Source organism: Lepus europaeus, chromosome 11, assembly GCF_033115175.1.
Source record: "Lepus europaeus isolate LE1 chromosome 11, mLepTim1.pri, whole genome shotgun sequence".
NCBI lineage: Eukaryota > Metazoa > Chordata > Mammalia > Lagomorpha > Leporidae > Lepus > Lepus europaeus.
The window spans coordinates 104447552-104466713 of NC_084837.1; the positions used below are offsets into that span (position 1 = coordinate 104447552).

Sequence of the window (19162 nt, forward strand, 5' to 3'; positions counted from 1 at the left end):
TTTTTGCTTTCGTCAGTGGCCAAGGGCAGTCCCTCGGCTGAGCCTGAAGGCAGAGGTGTGAGCGGTGCCACCCCCAGACCCCCACCTCCCACCCCCCGGAAAGGCAAGCGAAACCTTGAACAGGAAGAATGCTGCTGCCACTTTCACCAGCGCCACTGCTGTCACCACTCAGCCCTTCCCTGAGCTGGAGACGGTGCCAGGGCCTCACACCAGGCCGGTCACCCTGGCCAGCCCAGCTTCTCTGTAGCCGAGGCCTCCCAGTGCCTGCTGCCCCCAAAGGCCTCCAAAGTGGACTCCAACGTTGCATCACCCTGTGCGCTGAGGCAGGTGCAAAGTGGGCAGAGAACCAGTGTCCCCTCCAAGCACACGCGCGGGTGGAGGTGCTGGGGGCGGCCACGCTCGCTCGGCTCTGTGGGGGCCCCTGCTCCGCCAGGTGCTTCCCCATCTCCGCCAGGGCTGAGGCCTGCCTCCCACCCACACCGCCTCCCCCGGCTGCATTCCTGGGTGAGTCAACTGAGATTTTCTCTGGGGCATCTTTCCCAGGCCCCCTCCCCCCGTGCTGCCCCATGAGGATGGTGGAGAGGAGATGCCCGGACATCTGTGACGTCACGGTGACTGCATGGACAGCAGTGACGTCACGGCGACCTCGGAGCGTTTGCTCAGCGCACTCAGTGAGCCATAGCAAGTGCTTCCATGGACAGCACCCTTTCCCCCCTAGGCCTGTATGATTTCACTTTAAATAAGTAACCATGAATGTATTTAATTCGAGAGACACGTGCTCCATCGCTGCGGGCACCGTGTGAGTTCCCAGGTGCGACTGCACACGCTGCCAACACTGGGTCTGTGCCTTTTGCTGCTCACGGGCGCTCCCTGGGCCGCTGAGTCACCGGCAGAGCGGGTGTTAACTCCAGCAGGCTCCACCAGCTGTGCATGCGAGTTCTGGACTGACTCCCAATCCTCACCACAACCCCCTTCCACCTGTGATGTGCAGGGCGCTGTCCCGTGCCCTCACTGGGTGACCCTGGAGCCACCCCCCAACTTCTTAGGCTATGAGGCTCTGCCGGTGACCCGAGGGTCCCAAAGCCCACTAGGAGTTTGTCTCTCCCTGGCGAGGGTCAGCAGGGGCCCATGGCCCTGGGTCCAGCGTGGGCAGTGCCAGAGGTCTGTCCCAGACGACTCTCACCTTGGCCTGGCCAGCTCGGCTCCACCTCCCTGCCTGCCTCCCGTCTGTGGGAGCCTCCCATAGCCCTCCAGGGGATGCCGCTTCTGGGCTGGTTCTGTTCGCAACCAAGAATGCGCCTGATGCAAGGAAACTGCTGTGCTTACATTTTTCAGATGAGGAAATGGTGCACAGAGAGGTCAGGCGTGGTGCCCAAGGTCACACAGCAGCACTCAGCCCAAGTTCACGTCTCATGTGGGGCTTTGCATCTGTCTGTCTGGTGAATGCTGTCTCGGCGTTCCTAACGACTAGAAGCCGGAGTGACTCGTGCAGGGTCGCCCTGGGCATCAGGCCCCAGGACCCCTCCAGCCTGGGCCAGTGAGGCGCTCCACGCTCACGGAGAGTGGAACAGGAGCTGCTTCTCTGTTTCTTCCTTCTCTGAGCCGTGTGTTACCACAGCAGCAGGGGACAGAGCTGCTGTCACACGCGCACTCCCAGCAGGTGCCAGCGGCCCGAAGGGGAAGGGGCCGGGGTGGGGGTGTGGCTGGGGAAAGGTGGCCCCGAATGAAATGAGGAGTCAAGAACTGCAGACAGAGGCAGAGTGGACGGCCAGGGGCGAGGCAGAGGCTGGAGCCAGATGGAGACGGAGAGGCAGGTGGGCGCCAGCCAAGCAGGCCCCGTGTTTGGTCCTGAGCTGGAGGGACGCTTTTACACCCACGAGGTGGTCTGATGACAGTGCTGGGAGGTTCCCTGTGGCTGTGGGCAGGGGGCAGAGATCACTGAGGGGCTGTGGGGAGCCAGGCAGGGGCCTGGACAGCTGCTGTCACGCGCTGGGGTGAAGACACAGCCGACGGAGGCTGGGACGCTCGGGCAGCCTCAGCAGAGAACGCCCCCAGGAGCCAGGCCTGTCTGGGCCGCCCACAGCGCCACCACAGAAGTTTCAGGAGAAGCCGGCTGCACAGCTCAAAGCCCAGCTCGTGTCAGGGACAATGAAAGGGCCGCTCCGCAGGGGACAGCTGCTGTGCCTGTGAAACCTGCAGCCCGGGGTCAGGGCGAGAAGCTGGAGAACCCCCAGCCCCAGGCTGCGCAGGGCGAGGGCAGCAGTGCCCTGGGCTTACAGCTCTCTTGGCCATTCTACCCCCAGCCCTGGAAGGTTCAGGGTGGAGAAGGAGCCTGGCCCTGCCGCCACAGCACCGGCATGGGAGGGGGCAGCGGACTCTGACCAGGCCACCCAGAGCGCCTGACCGGCCTCGTCTCTGCCTGACAGCAGCCTCCAGATGTGGAGCCCCTGGGGGCCCCTTGCCTCAGGGAGGCGGGGTCCTGGCAGCAGGGCCAACGTAAACCACCAGTCACGTTCCCCAGCCTGGAACCTCCCCTGCCCGGCAGTGCCGGCCCACACCGGCTGGGGATACTCTGAATGTCACCTCAGCTGGGGGACCAGAGGACGCACCCTTGGATCCCACTGCGGCCGAGCCCTTGCCTCGCGGGCGTGAAAGGGCGCCCTCAGCCACACAGCAGGCGGTCCCCGCTTCTCAGGGGAGGTGTGGAGTCCTTCCAGGGTCTCCCACTCTCAACCAGGCCTGCCTGGCCAGAGACCCCATCCCACCCTGGGTGCTGGACAAATGCCAGGCCCTTCCACTGGGCCTCTGGGGAGGGCAGCTCTGGGCTCCTCTCCCCGCCAGCTCCCATACTGCCCGTCCCACCAATCACACTCGCTCTTCTTCCGAGCCTCCACATCTCAAGGGAAGCTTCACTTCCCACAGACCCCGCCCCCTTATCCAGTGGCAGCTCCGTTTGTGCGTGGGACCTCTCGGTTGGGGCCAGGCCAGCACCTCCGGGCCCTCCTTGGCGTCCACTACCTCACATCCCCACCCCAGCCCCCACCCCCAGCCAGGACTTGAGCACCAGATACTGTGGTCCCCAAGCCAGTCCCTCCCTCTGCAGAAGCCCCTGGATGACCGCTGCCAGTGTGCACTGAACCCCGGGGGAGCGCATCCCATTACCTCGGCTAATCCTCTTCCAGGGGACTGACTGCGACCCACCCTGCCCCACACCCCCTGCAGGCAGGACCCTGGCCCTCCTCAGAGTTCTTCAACTTGGCTGGGTCACTTCCAGGGCTTCGCCAGGTTGGCCACGAGCCTGAGAGGTCGTCTCTTCCTAGTCCCCTCCCCACTCAAGTCTCCCCTGGGCTCCAAGTCACCTCCACTCCCTGGGCTCCGTCCTCAGCCCCCCAACTTCTGGCCATGTCACGTGTGGGACAGACACTCACTTCCTCTCCTGCCCACACAGCCAGCTGCTGGACATCTGCCCCAGGGGTTCTTGGGAGACTCCAACCTGAACGTGTCCACATCACACCCTTTTTTTTCCCCCCAAGTTCATTTATTTGAGAGAAAGAGTTCCCATCCACTGGTTCACACCTCAAATGCCTGCAGTGGCTGGGGCTGGGCCAGGCTGAGAGGGAGCGGGACACTCGATCTGGGGGTGGCTGGAGCCAGACGGTGGCACTGAGCCATCCCTGCTGCCCCCCAGTGCATCAGCAGGCAGCTGGTCAGGGGCTCCTCGATGTGACACCCATGCGTCTCTCCCCTCCCCCGCTGCCAGCACCCGTCAGCTCTGCCTGGTTCCTCTTCTCCCAGTGCTGAGGGCAGGGTCCTGGGAGCACAGGCAGCGAGGCTGGGAGACGAATGACCTGAACGCCGGTCTGCCTCCTGCGTGCCCCCCAGTGCAGGCGCTGTCCACAGCAGCCCGGATGCAGCACTGGGCAGGGGCCCCGCCCCGAGGGCTTGCGTGCTAGCAGGGAAACAGACAGGAAGTTAAACACCAAACACAGCACGCGAGGGCCATGGCAGAAGGCGAGGCCGCGGTCAAATAGAACTTAACACACCTGCAGGCAGATACACACCCGGTTCTGGTGAAGGAACACCAGGGACTTTGTTTATTAACCCCTCAAATCACACGCCTTGCTGCTTCCAGGGGAGCGGGCTCAGAGCTGCTGGGCAGCCTCTGTTTTCTCAACGTCTGAACTACGTGAAGGCATTTCCTTTCCTGGAGGGGAGAACTGAACTAGGAAAGACGTTCAGGTGTCTTTGGGAAGGGCCGCCCCTGCTGGTGCTCGAGGAGCGGTGGGCACAGGCTAACCACGCCACAGTGAGATGGGCACCCGGGGCGGCCGTGCGCCCTCCACCCTGGCTGCTGCCGCACCTGCACCAGGCCCGTTCCTGATCTTTATCTTCACGGGCTGTTCACGCTGCTTCCCGTCGGGAAAGCCACAGACGGTCACACCTGGGAACCCCCTTGGAGGCAAGATGGAGCCGGCAACCTGGCTTTTTCCCTGGCTCCTTTTCTAGGGGCGCTGGCTCTGTGGCAGGAGACGTGGTCGGGAAAGAGGGCTGGCTCCACAGGTGACAAAACTGGGACTCGGGAAGACGGGCCGCTGGGGGCACAGCCCCGCAGGGCAGGGGGTCAGCCGGAGGCGGGAGACGGGTTACTGTCCTTTAGATTTCCCAAGTGTCACCAACGCAGACTTTGTTCTCCATGGAGTCAGGCTGACAGCCAAACTGCCCCCACCCCAACAGTCCGTTCTGCCAACAACCCTCACGGGGCAACCGTCGGAAGCGGAGCCCAGAGCTTAGCCATCGCCAGTTACTTGGAAGGTGCGCGATGGAAGAGTGGGATTTCAGTTAGTGTCAGTGAGCACTGAGAACCCAGCATCTTCCCCGCCTTGGGAATCCTCAGTGCGAGCCGTGCAGGGCCCAGGACTCCCCGAGCACGTTCAAAGCCAGCTCTATTCCCACCAGCGACGTCCGTCAGCAGCAAAACTGAGGCCTGCCTCCAGAGGCCAGGGAGGACCTCCTCTTTTTCAGAAAGGTGCTGGGGCAGGCACTGTGGTGCAGCGGGGCGGCTGCCCCTAGGGATGTGTGCACCCCAGCCTGGAGCACCTGGGGCTGTCTCACCCCTGCCTCTCCTCCAGCTTCCTGCTAATGTGCCCAGGAGGCAGCAGGTGGCGGCGCGAGGACTGGAGTGCCTGCCGCCCACATGGGAAACCTGGCTGGAGGTCCTGGCTTCAGGTTTAGGTTTGGCCCCGCTGCGGCTGTGTGGGCATCTGGGGAGTGAATTTTCTCTCTGCCTCTCCTTGTCTCTGTCACTCTGCCTTTCAAATAGATGAATAAATAAAATCTTAAAAATTGAAAAAAAAAAAAAAAGGCTTAATGGCTTTGCTAGTTGCAGGCAAGTAGCTAATGTTCCAAATTACCAACACAGGCTGGGCTCTATGCCATTTTCAGAGGCAGCGTGAGGGGTGCTGCCCGGTGCTCACTTTTGGAATTTCAGGGCCAGCCCATGGTTTTGGCACCACCAGTTTCTGGCAGGCTGAGAGGCCATCGGAAGTTAGGCTCTCCCAGGAAACCCGGCTCCTGTGCCGGCCTGCGCAAGGCACTGGAGCCCATCACCACTCTACTGGAAAGCAATGACACGGGTCCAGCTTAGCGACCTGCCTCAGTCAGGCCTTCCGCTTCCCCAGCAGGTGCGAGGAGGGACTGAGGGCCGTGGCAGCCGCCTCAGCACTTACACCATGTGACACGGTCACTGGCTGCCTTGGAACACAAAACGTGTTGTTCCCAAGTTCATGAGAAGTTACCTGGCGAGCTCTGAGGCTGTCTCCTTCCTATAAAAACGATGAGAATGTTGGGAGGAGTCACTTTAGGCACGGGGAACAGCCTGGGGCCCAGGTCAGCAGGTTCAAGAGTGCCCCCGGCGGGAAAGTTTACAGGGCAGCTCAACACCACACCTGAGAGCCGGCTGTGACAGCGCAGGAGGAGCAAGCTTAGCTCTAAATTGGCCACTGGAAGAAGGGTCTACCACATGTCACCCGAGCCCTGGGAGGGCATCACCCGGGGGGGGGGGCCCACCACAGAGCTGGTGCCTGCTCTCAGCCGGGTGTTTCCCCTGTCCAGATCCTGACTGTGACCCCCCAACTCTGGCTCCACGCTCGACCCCGGCACAGATGCCCGTGGGTTTCCCACGGATGCAACTCAGCACTCAGGACACAGCAACTGGGCTTTCTGCTCCTGTGAGGAGAGTGTATTTCAAACTTGGAGAGCGTCCCAGTTCTGGGATGTTCCACAGGTTGTCAGCTGTAGCCTTCTGCAGACTCGGGGCCCTCCTCATGACCCAGGGACCTCTCTGGCACATGAATGGGGTGCTCTCCCTACCCACAGAAGCGAGGTGGGCCTCTGATCTGGACTGTGTCCTGCCCCTCCACACCTGTGACAAGTGGGACGGTGAAGGTGGGGAGCACGCTCTGCAGGAGGGCTTCAGGTGTGACGCACCTGCAGAGACAGTGGAGGGGCGGCTCTCATAAGACCCTGCCCTTACCTGCCACCCCGACACCCCCAAATCTGAAGGGCCAGCCCTCTTCGTCCCGAGGCGCCTCACCCCCAGGAAATGCTAAGGACCTCACACCTGGAGCTCAGCTTCAGCTAAGGCTGAAGACTCCAGCCAGGGACCGCGCTTGGTCCTGGTGGTGGGGCTCAGAGAAGCAAGTGGCCTGCCGGAGGCAGTTCCTGGAGCGTGGTAGGGGAGGCGAAGGTGCGAGTGGCTTGGGCCAACGCCCACCGAGGAAGGCAAGGCCCTCCCATCCGCAGAGGCCACGTGTACCAGAGATGGGCACGGCCACAGGTCAGAGCAGAGCCCAGCTGTGGAAGTGTGAACCCCCTTCCAATTGCACGCCACACAGAAAGGCTCAGGTCCCAACCTCTGACTTCTAAGGCTCAAAACGGTTCTGGTTCTGGACTGATTTGGCTTTGCTCACTCCAGGGGCTCCAGTTCGCCCGCTCCTCCACCCTCAGACAAACTGGGACAGGTTGGGGACTTTGATGTTGAGATCGCCGATGTTGATGTTCCGCGGGATCTCGGGCAGGTTGATGTTCTTCACGGCAGACACGGCCCGCGCAGGGGCTGCTGAGAGGCCACCCTGGGGACAAGCAGACAGCTCTCAGGGCCTTCCGCTCCCCGCCTCAACAACCAAGCAGAGCCAGGGGAGGAGGCCTGGGGACGTCCCAGCCGAGCACACCCAAGTGTCACTCTCCTCCGTGTCCTCCGAAGGCAGCCACCACCACCATCTGGGAGGTTTGATGGGGTCTGGACTTAGGGGCACGAAGCCCGGGCCTGAACTAAACCACAGGTTCCCTGGAGGCGGGACTGCGTCTTGGGCAGTTTCATGGGCCGGCCGCCAACAGAGCCTGGTGCGCAGTGGGTGCTGACTTCCCGCGTGTGAAAACTCCCCGACAGGTTTATCCCAGACAGATGAAGCACTGCGCGCCCTCCTGGTTCTGAGGCGAACAAAACCCTCTCCTAAGGAGGCTGGAGACCCCTCCAGACAAGGGCAAAGTCACAGGGAAAAGGAACAACCATCACGGCCCTTGGACAACCGCTCGCCAGCCGCCAGCCGACAGTGTGGGGTGGCAAATGGCTGACCAGGAGCTGGGAGCACGGGAAGCGGTGTAGAGGGCGTGGAGGGGCTGGTGACTGGCAGGCACCGGCGCTTTGTGAGGAGAGTGCGCGGTCGGCGGCGCCAACCTCCAGGCTCCCTCCCAGTGCGGGGAGAAGGGGAGGCGCTGCTGGAGACTCAAGGCCACTTTCCCATCGGCTGCTTTCAGGGAGCCAGCTGCAGCTGCCCCAGCCAGAGGCCCCCGTGTCTCCCAGCCCCCAGTCCCCTTGCTGCGGACTCGCTCACTCCTCCCGGAAACTTCCCAGCCTGCGTTTCTGAAGAGACGCAGCGCCGCGGGAGCCGGGGTGGAAAAGCTTCCTCCGTGGGACCGCCGTCCCCAGGCAAGAGCTCGCCCTCGCGGTTTCCTAAGATGCCCAGGCTCTCTCCAGACACTCAGAGCATGTGGAGGTGGGGACAGGGGCGCGTGTGACCTCCGCTCCCAGCAAGGCTGGAGTGGGGGGCAGCTTCACTGTGAGCACCGCGTCGGGGTGCAAGCCCAGACCAAACTCAACTGTTAAGGCTAACTGGGAAAAAGGGCACTGCAACGCAGAGGTCTGGCAGACACACGAGAAAGGGCTGCTGGGAGATCAGGTTCACAAGGCACACAAACTAGGACAACGCTGGAATTGGAGAAGGGGATTCTGGGTCCCTCTGGGTGCCTTTCTCTGCCGTCTGGTTTTCCCAATCACACTTCTTGCTCCAAAGTCTGAGATTTCAAACCTGCTTATCTGCTGAGCTGCCAATCCATGGGTTTCGTGAACTCCAGGAAGAGGGGGCATTCCCTAACACCCCACAGCACCACCGGCACGCGCCCCTCCCCTCTCCACCCTGCCGGGCTGAGCGCAGCTGCCGACTCACCTCGGATTTCTCCAGCCTGTTCTGAGCTTCGATCTGGGCCACGATCTCATTCATGTTGGTCTCCAGCACCATGCCCCCCATCACCACCTCCTGGAGGATGTAGTGCACCTGGGGAGAGCAGAGACGAGCAGGGTCAGAGCTCTGTGGGGCTCAGCGTGCTGCCCAGGCGGGGCGGGTGTCCTGCTGTTGCAGCCCAGCAGTCAGACACAAGGCCAGGTCCTCAGTCACAACTCAGATGCCTCCGCTCTTGGCGCCGCCCCCTCTCCAGTGAGACCAGGAGGGGCTTCTCCCACGTCAGCGCACACAGCAGCACCAACCTCTTCTAGCAGCCACAGAGGTGCTGGCTGGGGGCACAGGCTGTGCAGTCGGACAGGTGGTGTCTAAATTCTGGCGTCTTTTCAGCCGGTCGGCTTCCTTGCAGGGGTGTGGAGAAAGCTGGATGAGGGACTGTGTGGAGCACCCTGCCTACCCGATGCATCACACACACTGGGTTCTGCTTAAGGAGCGATGGTTTCCATGACTAATATTACCATCCACACTGACTGGCATTAAGTATGTCAGCTACACCCGAACAATACCAGCTCTCTACCCATTAGATGCCAGGAGCACCCTCCAGGTGTGATGACCAAACATGGCCCCAGACACTGCCCATTGTCGAGTCTAGAGCCAAGCGCCAGTCTCCTTGTGAGAACAAAGATGCATCAGCACATCTTTGTATTTTTTAAAAAAAGATTTATTATTTATTTATTTATTTATTCATTCATTCAAGAGGCAGAGTGACATGGAGGGTGGGGGCAGAGGAAGAGGACTGGGCCATGCTGAAACCAGCAGCCAAGAGCTCCATCTGGGTTCCCCACGTGCACTGGCAGGGAGCCGGATCAGAAGCGCAGACCAATGAGTGACTTAACCTGCTGCACCGTGACGCCCACTCCTCATGTTCAGACAATCTACACAGTGTTGCACCAGACTGTCTGAAAATTCCTCCCTAGGGACTCCACAGTTTATACTCCGTCCAGAAACAGACCTCTGACGACACTAGGGCAGTTCCTCAGAACACTGAAGAAATGATTACCATATTATGTGGCAAGTCCATTGAACTTTCAATGCTAAAGAATTGAAAACAGGGACTCAAGGAGATACTTGTATGAAGGTACTTCACAAAGTTCATGGAAAATGGGATTAACGTTTAATTTTGGTGCAATTTTTTTTTTATATTCTTGCAACAAAGGGTCCTCAAGAAATTCATGAAAGGGGTTGTCAGGGGGCCGGCGCACTATGGTTTAGGGGTAAAGCCACTGCCTGAAATGCCGGCATCCTGTATAGGCATTGGTTCAAGTACCGGCTGCTCCACTTCTGACCTAACTCTCTGCTATGGTCTGGGAAAGCAGTGCAAGATGGGCCCCTGCACCCACATGGGAGACCTGGAAGAAGCTTGAGGCTCCTGGCTTCAGATCGGCCCAGCCCCAGCAGTTCAGGCCATTTGCGGAGTGAACCAGTAGATGAAAAGACCCCTCTCCCTCTCTCTGTCTCTCTTTCTCTGTCTCCACCTCTCTGTAACTCTGCCTTTCAAACAAATCTTTTAAAAGGGGGGAGTGGCATTGTGGTATAGTGGGTAAAGCCAACACCTGCAATGCCAGCATCCCATATGGGCACTGGTTTGTGTCCCAGCTACTCCACTTCTAATCCAGCTCCTGGCTAATGGCCTGGGAAAAGCAGTGGAAGATGGCCCAAATGTTTCGGCCTCTGCACCCACGTGGAAGACCCAGATGAAGCTCCTGGCTCCGGCCTGACCCAGTACTGGCTGTTGAAGACATCTGGAGGGTGAACCAGTGGCTGGAAGATCTCTCCCTGGGTCTCTCCCTTTCTCTGTAACTCTTTCAAAATAAATAAGTAAATCTTTTAGGGGCCGGCACTGTGACGCAGTGGGTTAATGCCCTGGCCTGAAGCGCTGGCATCCTATATGGGCGCTGGTTTGAGACCCGGCTGCTCCACTTCCCATCCAGCTCTCTGCTATGGCCTGGGAAAGCAGTAGAAGAAGGCCCAAGTCCTTGGGCCCCTGCACCTGTGTGGGAGACCCAGAAGAAGCTCCTGGCTTCGGATTGGCGAAGCTCCAGCTGTTGCAGCCAACTGGGAAGTGAACCTTCGGGTGGAAGACCCCCCCCCCCCCCCCGCCTCTCCTCTCTCCGTGTAACTCTTTCAAATAAATGAATAAATCTTTTAAAAATAAGAATATTTTTAAAATAAGAAAAAATAAGTAAATCTTTTAAAAGCTCATGGAGATGCATATTATGAAAAAACTGGGCATGAATTTCAATTTATTTGCACTAAAATAGACTTTTTTTTATTTTTAAATTTATTTGAAAGGCCGAGAGTAGTGAGTGAGACAACGCAAGCTCCCAGCTGCCAGTGACTCACCAGACACCCGTGACAGCAGGGCTGGGCCAGGCCAAAACCAGGAACCAGGAACTCAAACTGGGCCTCCTACATGGGTGGGAGGGACCCGGACGCTTGAGCCAGCACCTGCTGCCTCCCAGGGTGCGCATTAGCAGGAAGCTGGAGTTGGGAACAGAGCTGGGACTCAAATCCAGACACTCTGATCTGGGAAGTGTGTGTCTCAAGCAGGACCTGCCTAAACCATGTGCCAAATGCCTCTCATCGCCTCTTTCAATTCCAGTTTCCCACAAACTTTATGCAGTGTCCTTGTCTTGCACTTCTATGTTCAAAGCGAAGATAATCTCAACAGATGAGAGGTGGCAGCAACCCAAGGGTTCATCAACAGATGAGCGGAAAAACAAAAGGTGGTCTTGACATACAGAAGAATATTATACAGCCTTAAAAAGGAAGGAGAGGCCGGCACCATGGCTCACTAGGCTAATTCTCTGCCTGTGGCGCCGGCACCCCAGGTTCTAGTCCCGGTCAGGGCGCCAGATTCTGTCCCGGTTGCCCCTCTTCCAGGCCAGTTCTCTGCTGTGGCCCGGGAGTGCAGTGCACTGTCCATTCTGCCTGTCAAAAAAAAAAAAAAAAAGGAAAGAGAGATCCAGGGAGAGATCTTCCAGCCACTGGTTCACCCTCCAGATGGCTTCAACAGCCAGTACTGGGTCAGGCCGGAGCCAGGCGCTTCATCCGGGTCTCCCACGTGGGTGCACGAACCAATGCTGTAACAGGAGTGCACCCTGAGGAGATTATGCTAAGTGAAGTAAACCGGACACAAAGGATGGGGTCGGGAAGTACTGGAGTGGTCACATTTCCAGGACAGAAAGAAGAATGGCAGGGAAGAGACGAAGCCATCTGCTGTGCACACCGCTTCAGTCTGCAGGATGCACAGCTCTGGAGGCGGGCGGTGGTCATGGACGCGCGACCACGTGAACGTACTTAAACTACCGCACCGCAAGCTTCAAAGTGGCAAGGATGCCAAACTTGATGTATGTGCACCTTACTAAATTTCCTAAGAAAGGAAAGAAACGAAGAAAGAACTAGGCCTCGCCAGCGCCGTGGCTCAACAGGCTAATTCTCCACCTTGCGGCGCCGGCACACCGGGTTCTAGTCCCGGTTGGGGCGCCGGATTCTGTCCCAGTTGCCCCTCTTCCAGGCCAGCTCTCTGCTGTGGCCAGGGAGGGCAGTGGAGGATGGCCCAAGTGCTTGGGCCCTGCACCCCATGGGAGACCAGGAGAAGCACTTGGCTCCTGCCTTCAGATCAGCGCGGTGCGCTGGCCGCTGCGCGCCAGCCGCAGCGGCCATTGGGGGGTGAACCAACGGCAAAAGGAAGACCTTTCTCTCTGTCTCTCTCTCTCTCTCACTATCCACTCTGCCTGTAAAAAACAAAAAGAACTAGGCCTCGATATCAGTACTTCTGTTCATTTTGCTAACCAAGCATTCTTGTGTGCGAAGTAGCCTGGGCACAGTCGTAGCCCCGCCCCCGCTCCAGCATCCTGCAAATAGCCAGTCCCTAAAAAACGCATCTATTTAGGGACAAGCATGAAAGATAGATCTGCACAGCGTCTATATAAAGGTACAACAAGAAAAAAATCATGAAAGAAACAAGAAAACAAAACGGCAGACTAAGACCACACCCTGGAAAATGCTGCCAGAGAGCAGTTAAAGCCACGATAAAGTATTCTGCAAAAGTGACAAAGAGAAAGCCTAGTGAATGAAATGGCCATCCGTAGGAAGCTCAAAGCAGAAACGCAAGGGCTTACGGCAGAGGTAGGGACACAAGACGAGAAGGTAGATCCAACAGAGCTCAGTGAAGTGGAAGGAAAAAACTGGCCCAGACATGAAGGTAAGACTGAAGGTGCAGCAAGAAGAGACAGCAGGGGACAGTGACAGATGGGAAAACATAAATGCAATGACAGAGCTGGGTTGTGCCTCCGTGGTTACACCCGGTTGCGACACTGGCATCACATACAAGTCTTGGCTCCTCTGCTTCCCATCCAGCTCCCTGCTAATGCACCTGGGAAGGCTGCAGAAGATGGGCCAAATGTTTGGGTCCTTGGCACCCACGTGGGAGACCTGGAGCGAGTTCCTGGCTCCTGGCTTTGGCCCCGTCCAGACTTGGCTGTTGCAGCCATTTGGAGAGTGAACCAGCGGATGGGTGATCTCTGCCTCTCCCGCTCTCTGTCGCTCTGCCTCTCAAATAAATACATAAAGATTTTTAAAAAGAAAAAAAGTAAATTAAAAACAGCTAAAAGGCACAGAAAGGAAATAGAAAAGACAGCAAAGGAGACAAATGGAAAAAATACCTAAAATTTCTTCCTAAAGATGACATGAAGACCGAACTCAAGATGTGTCTGAGCTCCCAGAGGGCTGGGATCTACACACTCGAGAGCACGGTGTATCCCAGGGAAAACAGACCCCCGCCAGTGCCCTGAAACACGGTTTTCTTTTTAAAAGGATTTATTTATTTATTTGAAAGGCAAAACTGGCAGGGGTGGGGTGGGGAGACTTCCATCTGTCGGTTCACTCCTCAAATAGCTGCAATGGCCAGGGCTGGGTCAAGCTGAAGCCAGGAGTTCTAACTCCATCGAGGTCTCCCACGTGGGTGGCAGAGGCCCAAATACTTGGGCTATCTTTTGCAGATTTCTCAGACACATTATCAGGGAGCCACAGTGGAAGTGGAGCAGCTGGGACTTGAACCGGCACTCGTATGGGATGCTGGTGCGACAGGCCACAGCTTAGGCCACTGTACTGTGGCTCCAGGACACACCTCTTAGGTATCAATTCTGGATATCTGCACCCAGGTACAAAGATCAAATCACAGAAAGGGGAACAAAACTGAAAAAATTTTCCACATTACTATTTAATACTAGCAAAAAGAAGAAGCAATCTTCCTAACATTTTCAAGGGGACGAGGTGACTCAGAGATGTGATCCTGCGTCATCCGTCGAGAGGAACAGCCTGGACAGGTTGTTCCCCTGAGTGCTGAGGGGTCTACCAAAGGAAACACTGGGCTCAGGGGGAGGGGTGACTGGAAAACTGGCGGAAAGAGAAGACTGAATCTATCTGAGGGCAGGAGTAAGACTAAAATGGGATGAGGATGACAACACTAACCTGACACGCATGCCTCTCAGCTAGCACAAATTAGGACAAGAAAAGGGAAAAAGGGAGGGAGACAAATAGCACGGATTTCTTGGCCCTCAACAACTGACAGCCCTCAGATAGCATCTGAAATAGACAATGAAAGTAATAACGACAGTTACTATGACTTTCTTAAAAAGATTTATTTATTTGTTTGAAATACAGAGTTAGAGAGAGAGAGAGAGAGAAAGTCTTCTGTATGCTGGTTCACTCCCTAAGTGGCTGAAACGGCTGGAGCTGGGCCAATCCGAAGCCAGGAAGCCAAGAGCTTCTTCTGGGTCTCCCACATGGGTGCAGGGCCCAGGCACTTGGGGCATCTTCCACTGCTTTCCCAGGCGCATTAGCAGAGAGGTGAATCGGAAGTGGAGCAGCCGGGACGCCAACAGGTGCCCATATGGGATGCCGGCCCTACAAGTGGAGGCTTTACCTGCTACACCACAGCGCCAGCCCCAGTTACTATGACTTTTACAAAAAGATTTATTTATTTATTTGAAAGGTGGAGTGATAGAGATCTATCTGCTGGTTCACTTATCAAATGGCTACAACAGCTGTGACTGGGCCAGTCCAAAGCCAGGACTCCCATATGGGTGGCAGGAACTTAAGTACTTGGGTCATCTTCTGCTGCCCCCCAGGCGCATTAGCAGGAAGCTGGATCACAAGCAGAGCACCTGGGACCTGAATGAGCACTTTGATATGGGATTTGGATACCACATTCATCCCTTCTTATAACTTTTATTGTGACTTTCTCATTCTAATGTTCAAGTCTATCATCATTTGCTATGAACAAACTTGTGATTAGGGGACAAGATCTTTTCTGCTGATTAATGCTCCATGCCACTATTCTATAAAACTTACCCACAGTTGTTTTGCTTCTCTAAAGAGGGAGAACTCAGACTCCCAGGGAACAGTAAGTACAGAATCCTTCTAGAGTTCCAGAATCCCTCTGCCTCCAGCTTTCTTGCCTGAATCTTTTTTTAAAAAAAGATTTATTTATTTGAAAGTCAGAGTTACTCAGAGAGAGAGGGAGAGGGAGAGAGAGAGAGGTTTTCCATCCACTCGTTCACTCTCCAACTGGCTGCAATGGACAGAGCTGCACTGATCTGAAGCCAGGATTCAGGAGTTTCTTCTGGGTCTCCTGAGTGCGTGCAGAGGTCCAAGGACTTGAGCCATCTTCCACTGCTTTCCCAGGCTATAGCAGAGAGCTGGATGGGAAGTGGAGCACCCAGGATTCGAACCGGCGTCTATATGAGATGTTGGCCCTGTAGGCGGCAGCTTTACCCACTACGCCACAGCGCCAGACCTCATCTTGCCTGAATCTAATTAAACTTTGTTTGTTGTTTTAAGGAACTCGCCTTTCCAAAGCATTCACTTTAGTTTGCATAGGACAATTCTCTCTTCTCACTTCTAGTATAGCCATCATTGAATCAAATTACATAATTCTAACATAACCAGTAGACAGACTTAACCACTTCCAGAAATTCAGGCGGTGAGAGTGCAGAGTGGAGCACAGAGCTGCCCATGGAGACAAGGGGACTTCAGAAAGCTGGAGGTTGCCAAGCATGGGTGTTGGCGACGCGTGGCCAAAAATTCATACTGAGCTCACACACCTGCACAGATACAGTCAGAGGACAAAGGAGGGCTCTGTTAAGTGACAGGAGGTGATGGACAGACGAATTGTGAGTCTGCCAGCAGAAAACTAGGCATACTTGAGACAACACTGAGAGGCGAGGCACCAACCAACAAAGGGCGCTTTGGGCGGACAGGAAAGGACTTCTGAGACCTGAGTCAGGAAGATGGCATTCAAGACCACAGGAACAGGAGAGAACAAAGAGGCAAAGGTCTTCGCGAGCCCTAAAACTGCCTGACACGGTGTATCCTGAACAAATATGAACTATCAAGTCATAATACTGCTGCTTCCTGCTAACTCAGCAAGCTCCCAAAATAATGACACCAGCAAAACTCACTCAGAAGTGGTTAACTGAGCTTCAACAAAGTGCTGCTGATTTGTTAGTTCTTGCAGAATTCAGTAGTAATCTGACCTAGAAATAACCACAACCAGGAAGTTCCATCTGAACTTAAAGATAATTCCATAAACCAACAGGATTTCCTGGTATAAGGAGCAGGCAATGGAGAAGATATTTTGGGTGGTGAACGTGAAATCTTAAGAAAAATGTGGAGTAGAAACTCATGTTTTCCAAGATTAACATATACACATTTATGACCACATTTTATTTTCTTTTTTAAAAAAGATGTATTTATTTACTTGAGAGTCAGAGTGAGAGAGAGACAGAGAGAGAGACAGAGGGGGAGAAAGAAAGACCTTCTGTCTGCTGGTTTATTCCCTAGATGGCCACAACAGCCAAGACTGGACCAGGCCCAAGTCAGGAACCAGGAGCTTCCTCCGTGTCTCCCACGTGGGAGGCAGGGGCCCAAGCATTTGAGCCCTCTTCTACTGCTTTTCCCAAGTCATTATTAGGAAACTGAATTGGAAGTGGGAGCAGCCAGGACACAAACCAGTGCCCATATGGGATGCTGGCACTGTAGGAGGCAGTTTTACCTGCTCTGCCACAGTGCCAGCCCCCATGGCCACAATTTAGTGAGTTAGAAGTTGATGGTCGTAGTTATGTCCCATTTGAATTTTTTTTTGAAAGCCCTCAAAGGAGTCCAGAGCAGGAATGATGGGGAGTCAGCACGTTGACCCCTCTGGAGGCAGTCTAACTGTCAGCAACTCCAAGCTTCCTCCCAGCGCGCCTGGGAGCCTAGGTCCCGCTAGCTGCTCTTCCTAGGGAGCTGTTAGCACTCCTGGACGCCTTTGTCCCGCTAGCGGCTCTTTCCTGGGAGCTGTCAGACCACCGTCCCTCTCCTGAAGGCTCCCGCGGGCATCTGCTCTGTCCCCTGTTGTTTCCTCTCAGTGACAGCTTCCCCACAGTCCCTACAGCCAGCAGTGTCCTGGGGGGACAGGGCCTTCGGGGCTCTGTATTCATCAGTTCTTCTGCGCCTCGGTTTGCTAACAGATAAAACAGGAAGCACACACCTGCAGTGCTGAGGGTCCAACGCTGGGACTCCTCACACCAGAGCTGTCTGCCTACAGGCCTGGCCAGCAGCCCCTCAGTGAAAATGCACAGGAGCGGGAAGCAAGACGGACGCCATCAGAAGAGAGTGGAGCGGCTGACCTGCCGGGATTTCCGACGGCCAGCCAGCACTTCTCCACATGAGAGCCAGGGCTCCTCGTGTGCCCTGTCTGTGGTCCGCGCCGTCACTTCCGCCTCTTGTTCTTCCGGCAGCTCCTGACAGGCAGTTCTGCACCAGGTGGGCGTTCCTCCAGGACTTGACGGGCTGAAGAGCCAAGGCGTGGGCCAGATGAACTGGGAAAAGGCCCAGGCCCTCCCCTCAGGGACATTGCTGCACGTGGCAAGGGTGTCTACGAGGCTCTTCAGTCAGTGCAGTCACTCTGCCTCTGCCTCAACCACAATCCCTTGGGGCTGGTTCTACGTCTTAATCTTCCCTGGGTCCCCAGTGCTGAGCACGTACTGAGGAAGAGTTACTTCATAAATGCTGGCTGATCAGCAAGAAGAGGCTGGTCGTGCTCACACGCCCTGGCTGTGGGGGGCTCAGGCATTCTGGGCTGGCACGGGCTGCCATCCCGGCATTATGAAACAAGCGCTACCGTGTGGGACACAGAGCTAACGTCAACAGATAAGAACTGATGGAAGACTGATGGAGTCCAGACAGAAAAATCAAAGTGTCACTTCAAGGACACAGGTGTGTCTCAGGAACCTCGCTCTGACCTGTTGGCGGTAGACACAAGTCAGTTTCAATAACCCTCCCGAGGCTAGGAGCTCTGGGATCTTCAAGATCCCTTAAGCAAGAGTTCCATTCTTGCTTACATTTCTCACTGAAGCCAAAGAACATTTGGATCTAACTCCATTCAACAGAGACCACTGGGGACCGAGCAGTGGCGTAGCAGGTAAAGCCGCCACCTGCAGTGCCGGCATCCCATATGGGCACCAGTTCGAGTCCTGGCTGCTCCACTTCCGACCCAGCTCTCTGCTATGGCCTGGGAAAGCAGTAGAAGATGGTCTAAGTCCTTGGGCCCCTGCACCCATGTGGGAGACCTGAAGGAAGCTCCTGGCTCCTGGCTTTGGATTGGCCCAGCTCCGACCATTGCAGCCATTTGGGGAGTGAACCAGTGGATGGAAGACCTCTCTCTCTCTCTCTCTCTCTGCCTCTCCTCTCTCTGTGTAACTCTGACTTTCAAATAAATAAATTAATTAAAAATAAAAAAAAAGACCACCATAAAACAAGCTGATCTGGAGGCTGAAGATAGTAAACAAGAAGGCAGAGGCAAGGCCTTTAAATTGTTCCTCTCTAGTGAAAACATTTAGTCTCCAAACCTTTAACTGATCACGCCCCACAAGTTTAAGTATTACACGTACAACGCATTTTCCCATTAATACAGTAAGTAAGGTTCCCAGGTTAGCAGCTCACACAGGCAGACTTAATCCATCACGCTACCCAGAGCACCCTGCAGCTACACACAGGGTAACACTGCTCCTGTAATAAAATGCGGCTCTCGACTCCAGCCAGCAGAACTCTCGGCAGAGAAGGTAGGTAAAGCCTGAGACACTAGCGGCGCATGAATGTACTTAGCACTCCAAACCTAATCACAGCCACAGGAATCCCTGGCTCCCATCGGCCCCTCCCCGGTGTACTGTACCAGACAACAAAGGCCTCGTACATCACAAGAGACGGACTCACACTCCACCTGTCTGTCTGTACTCCGACACATTCATCTTTCTTAAAAATAACTGCTACCACACAGAAGACAAACAAACACAAAGCACAAGGTCACAGTGCTTGTACGGGAACACTATGATGCCAATAATGAAATACTCTAGCTTTTGTGGTTTTTCCCAATTTATTTATTTATTTTTTCAATTAATTTATTTTCATTTTATTTGAAAGGCAGAGAGACTGTGAGAGATCTTCTATCTGCTGCTTCATTCATCAAATGCCTACAACAGCCAGGCTTGGGCCAGGTCGAAACCGGGGCCCACTGATGTGCACACCCTGGAAGGGAGCAG

General features: G+C 55.6%; 1 protein-coding gene across 1 annotated transcript in view; it reads right to left on the reverse strand.

The window, feature by feature from the left end:
- Window positions 1-3546: 3546 nt before the first annotated feature.
- AP3S2 (adaptor related protein complex 3 subunit sigma 2) overlaps window positions 3547-19162 on the reverse strand; it is a 58935-nt gene continuing 43319 nt past the window's right edge. The window contains exons 5-6 of the mRNA XM_062206249.1: window positions 8505-8612; window positions 3547-7130 (exon numbers count right to left, since the gene is read on the reverse strand). Coding sequence (XP_062062233.1) covers window positions 7002-7130; window positions 8505-8612 — 237 coding nt within the window. The 3' untranslated portion in view covers window positions 3547-7001. The remainder of the gene's footprint in view (window positions 7131-8504; window positions 8613-19162) is intronic.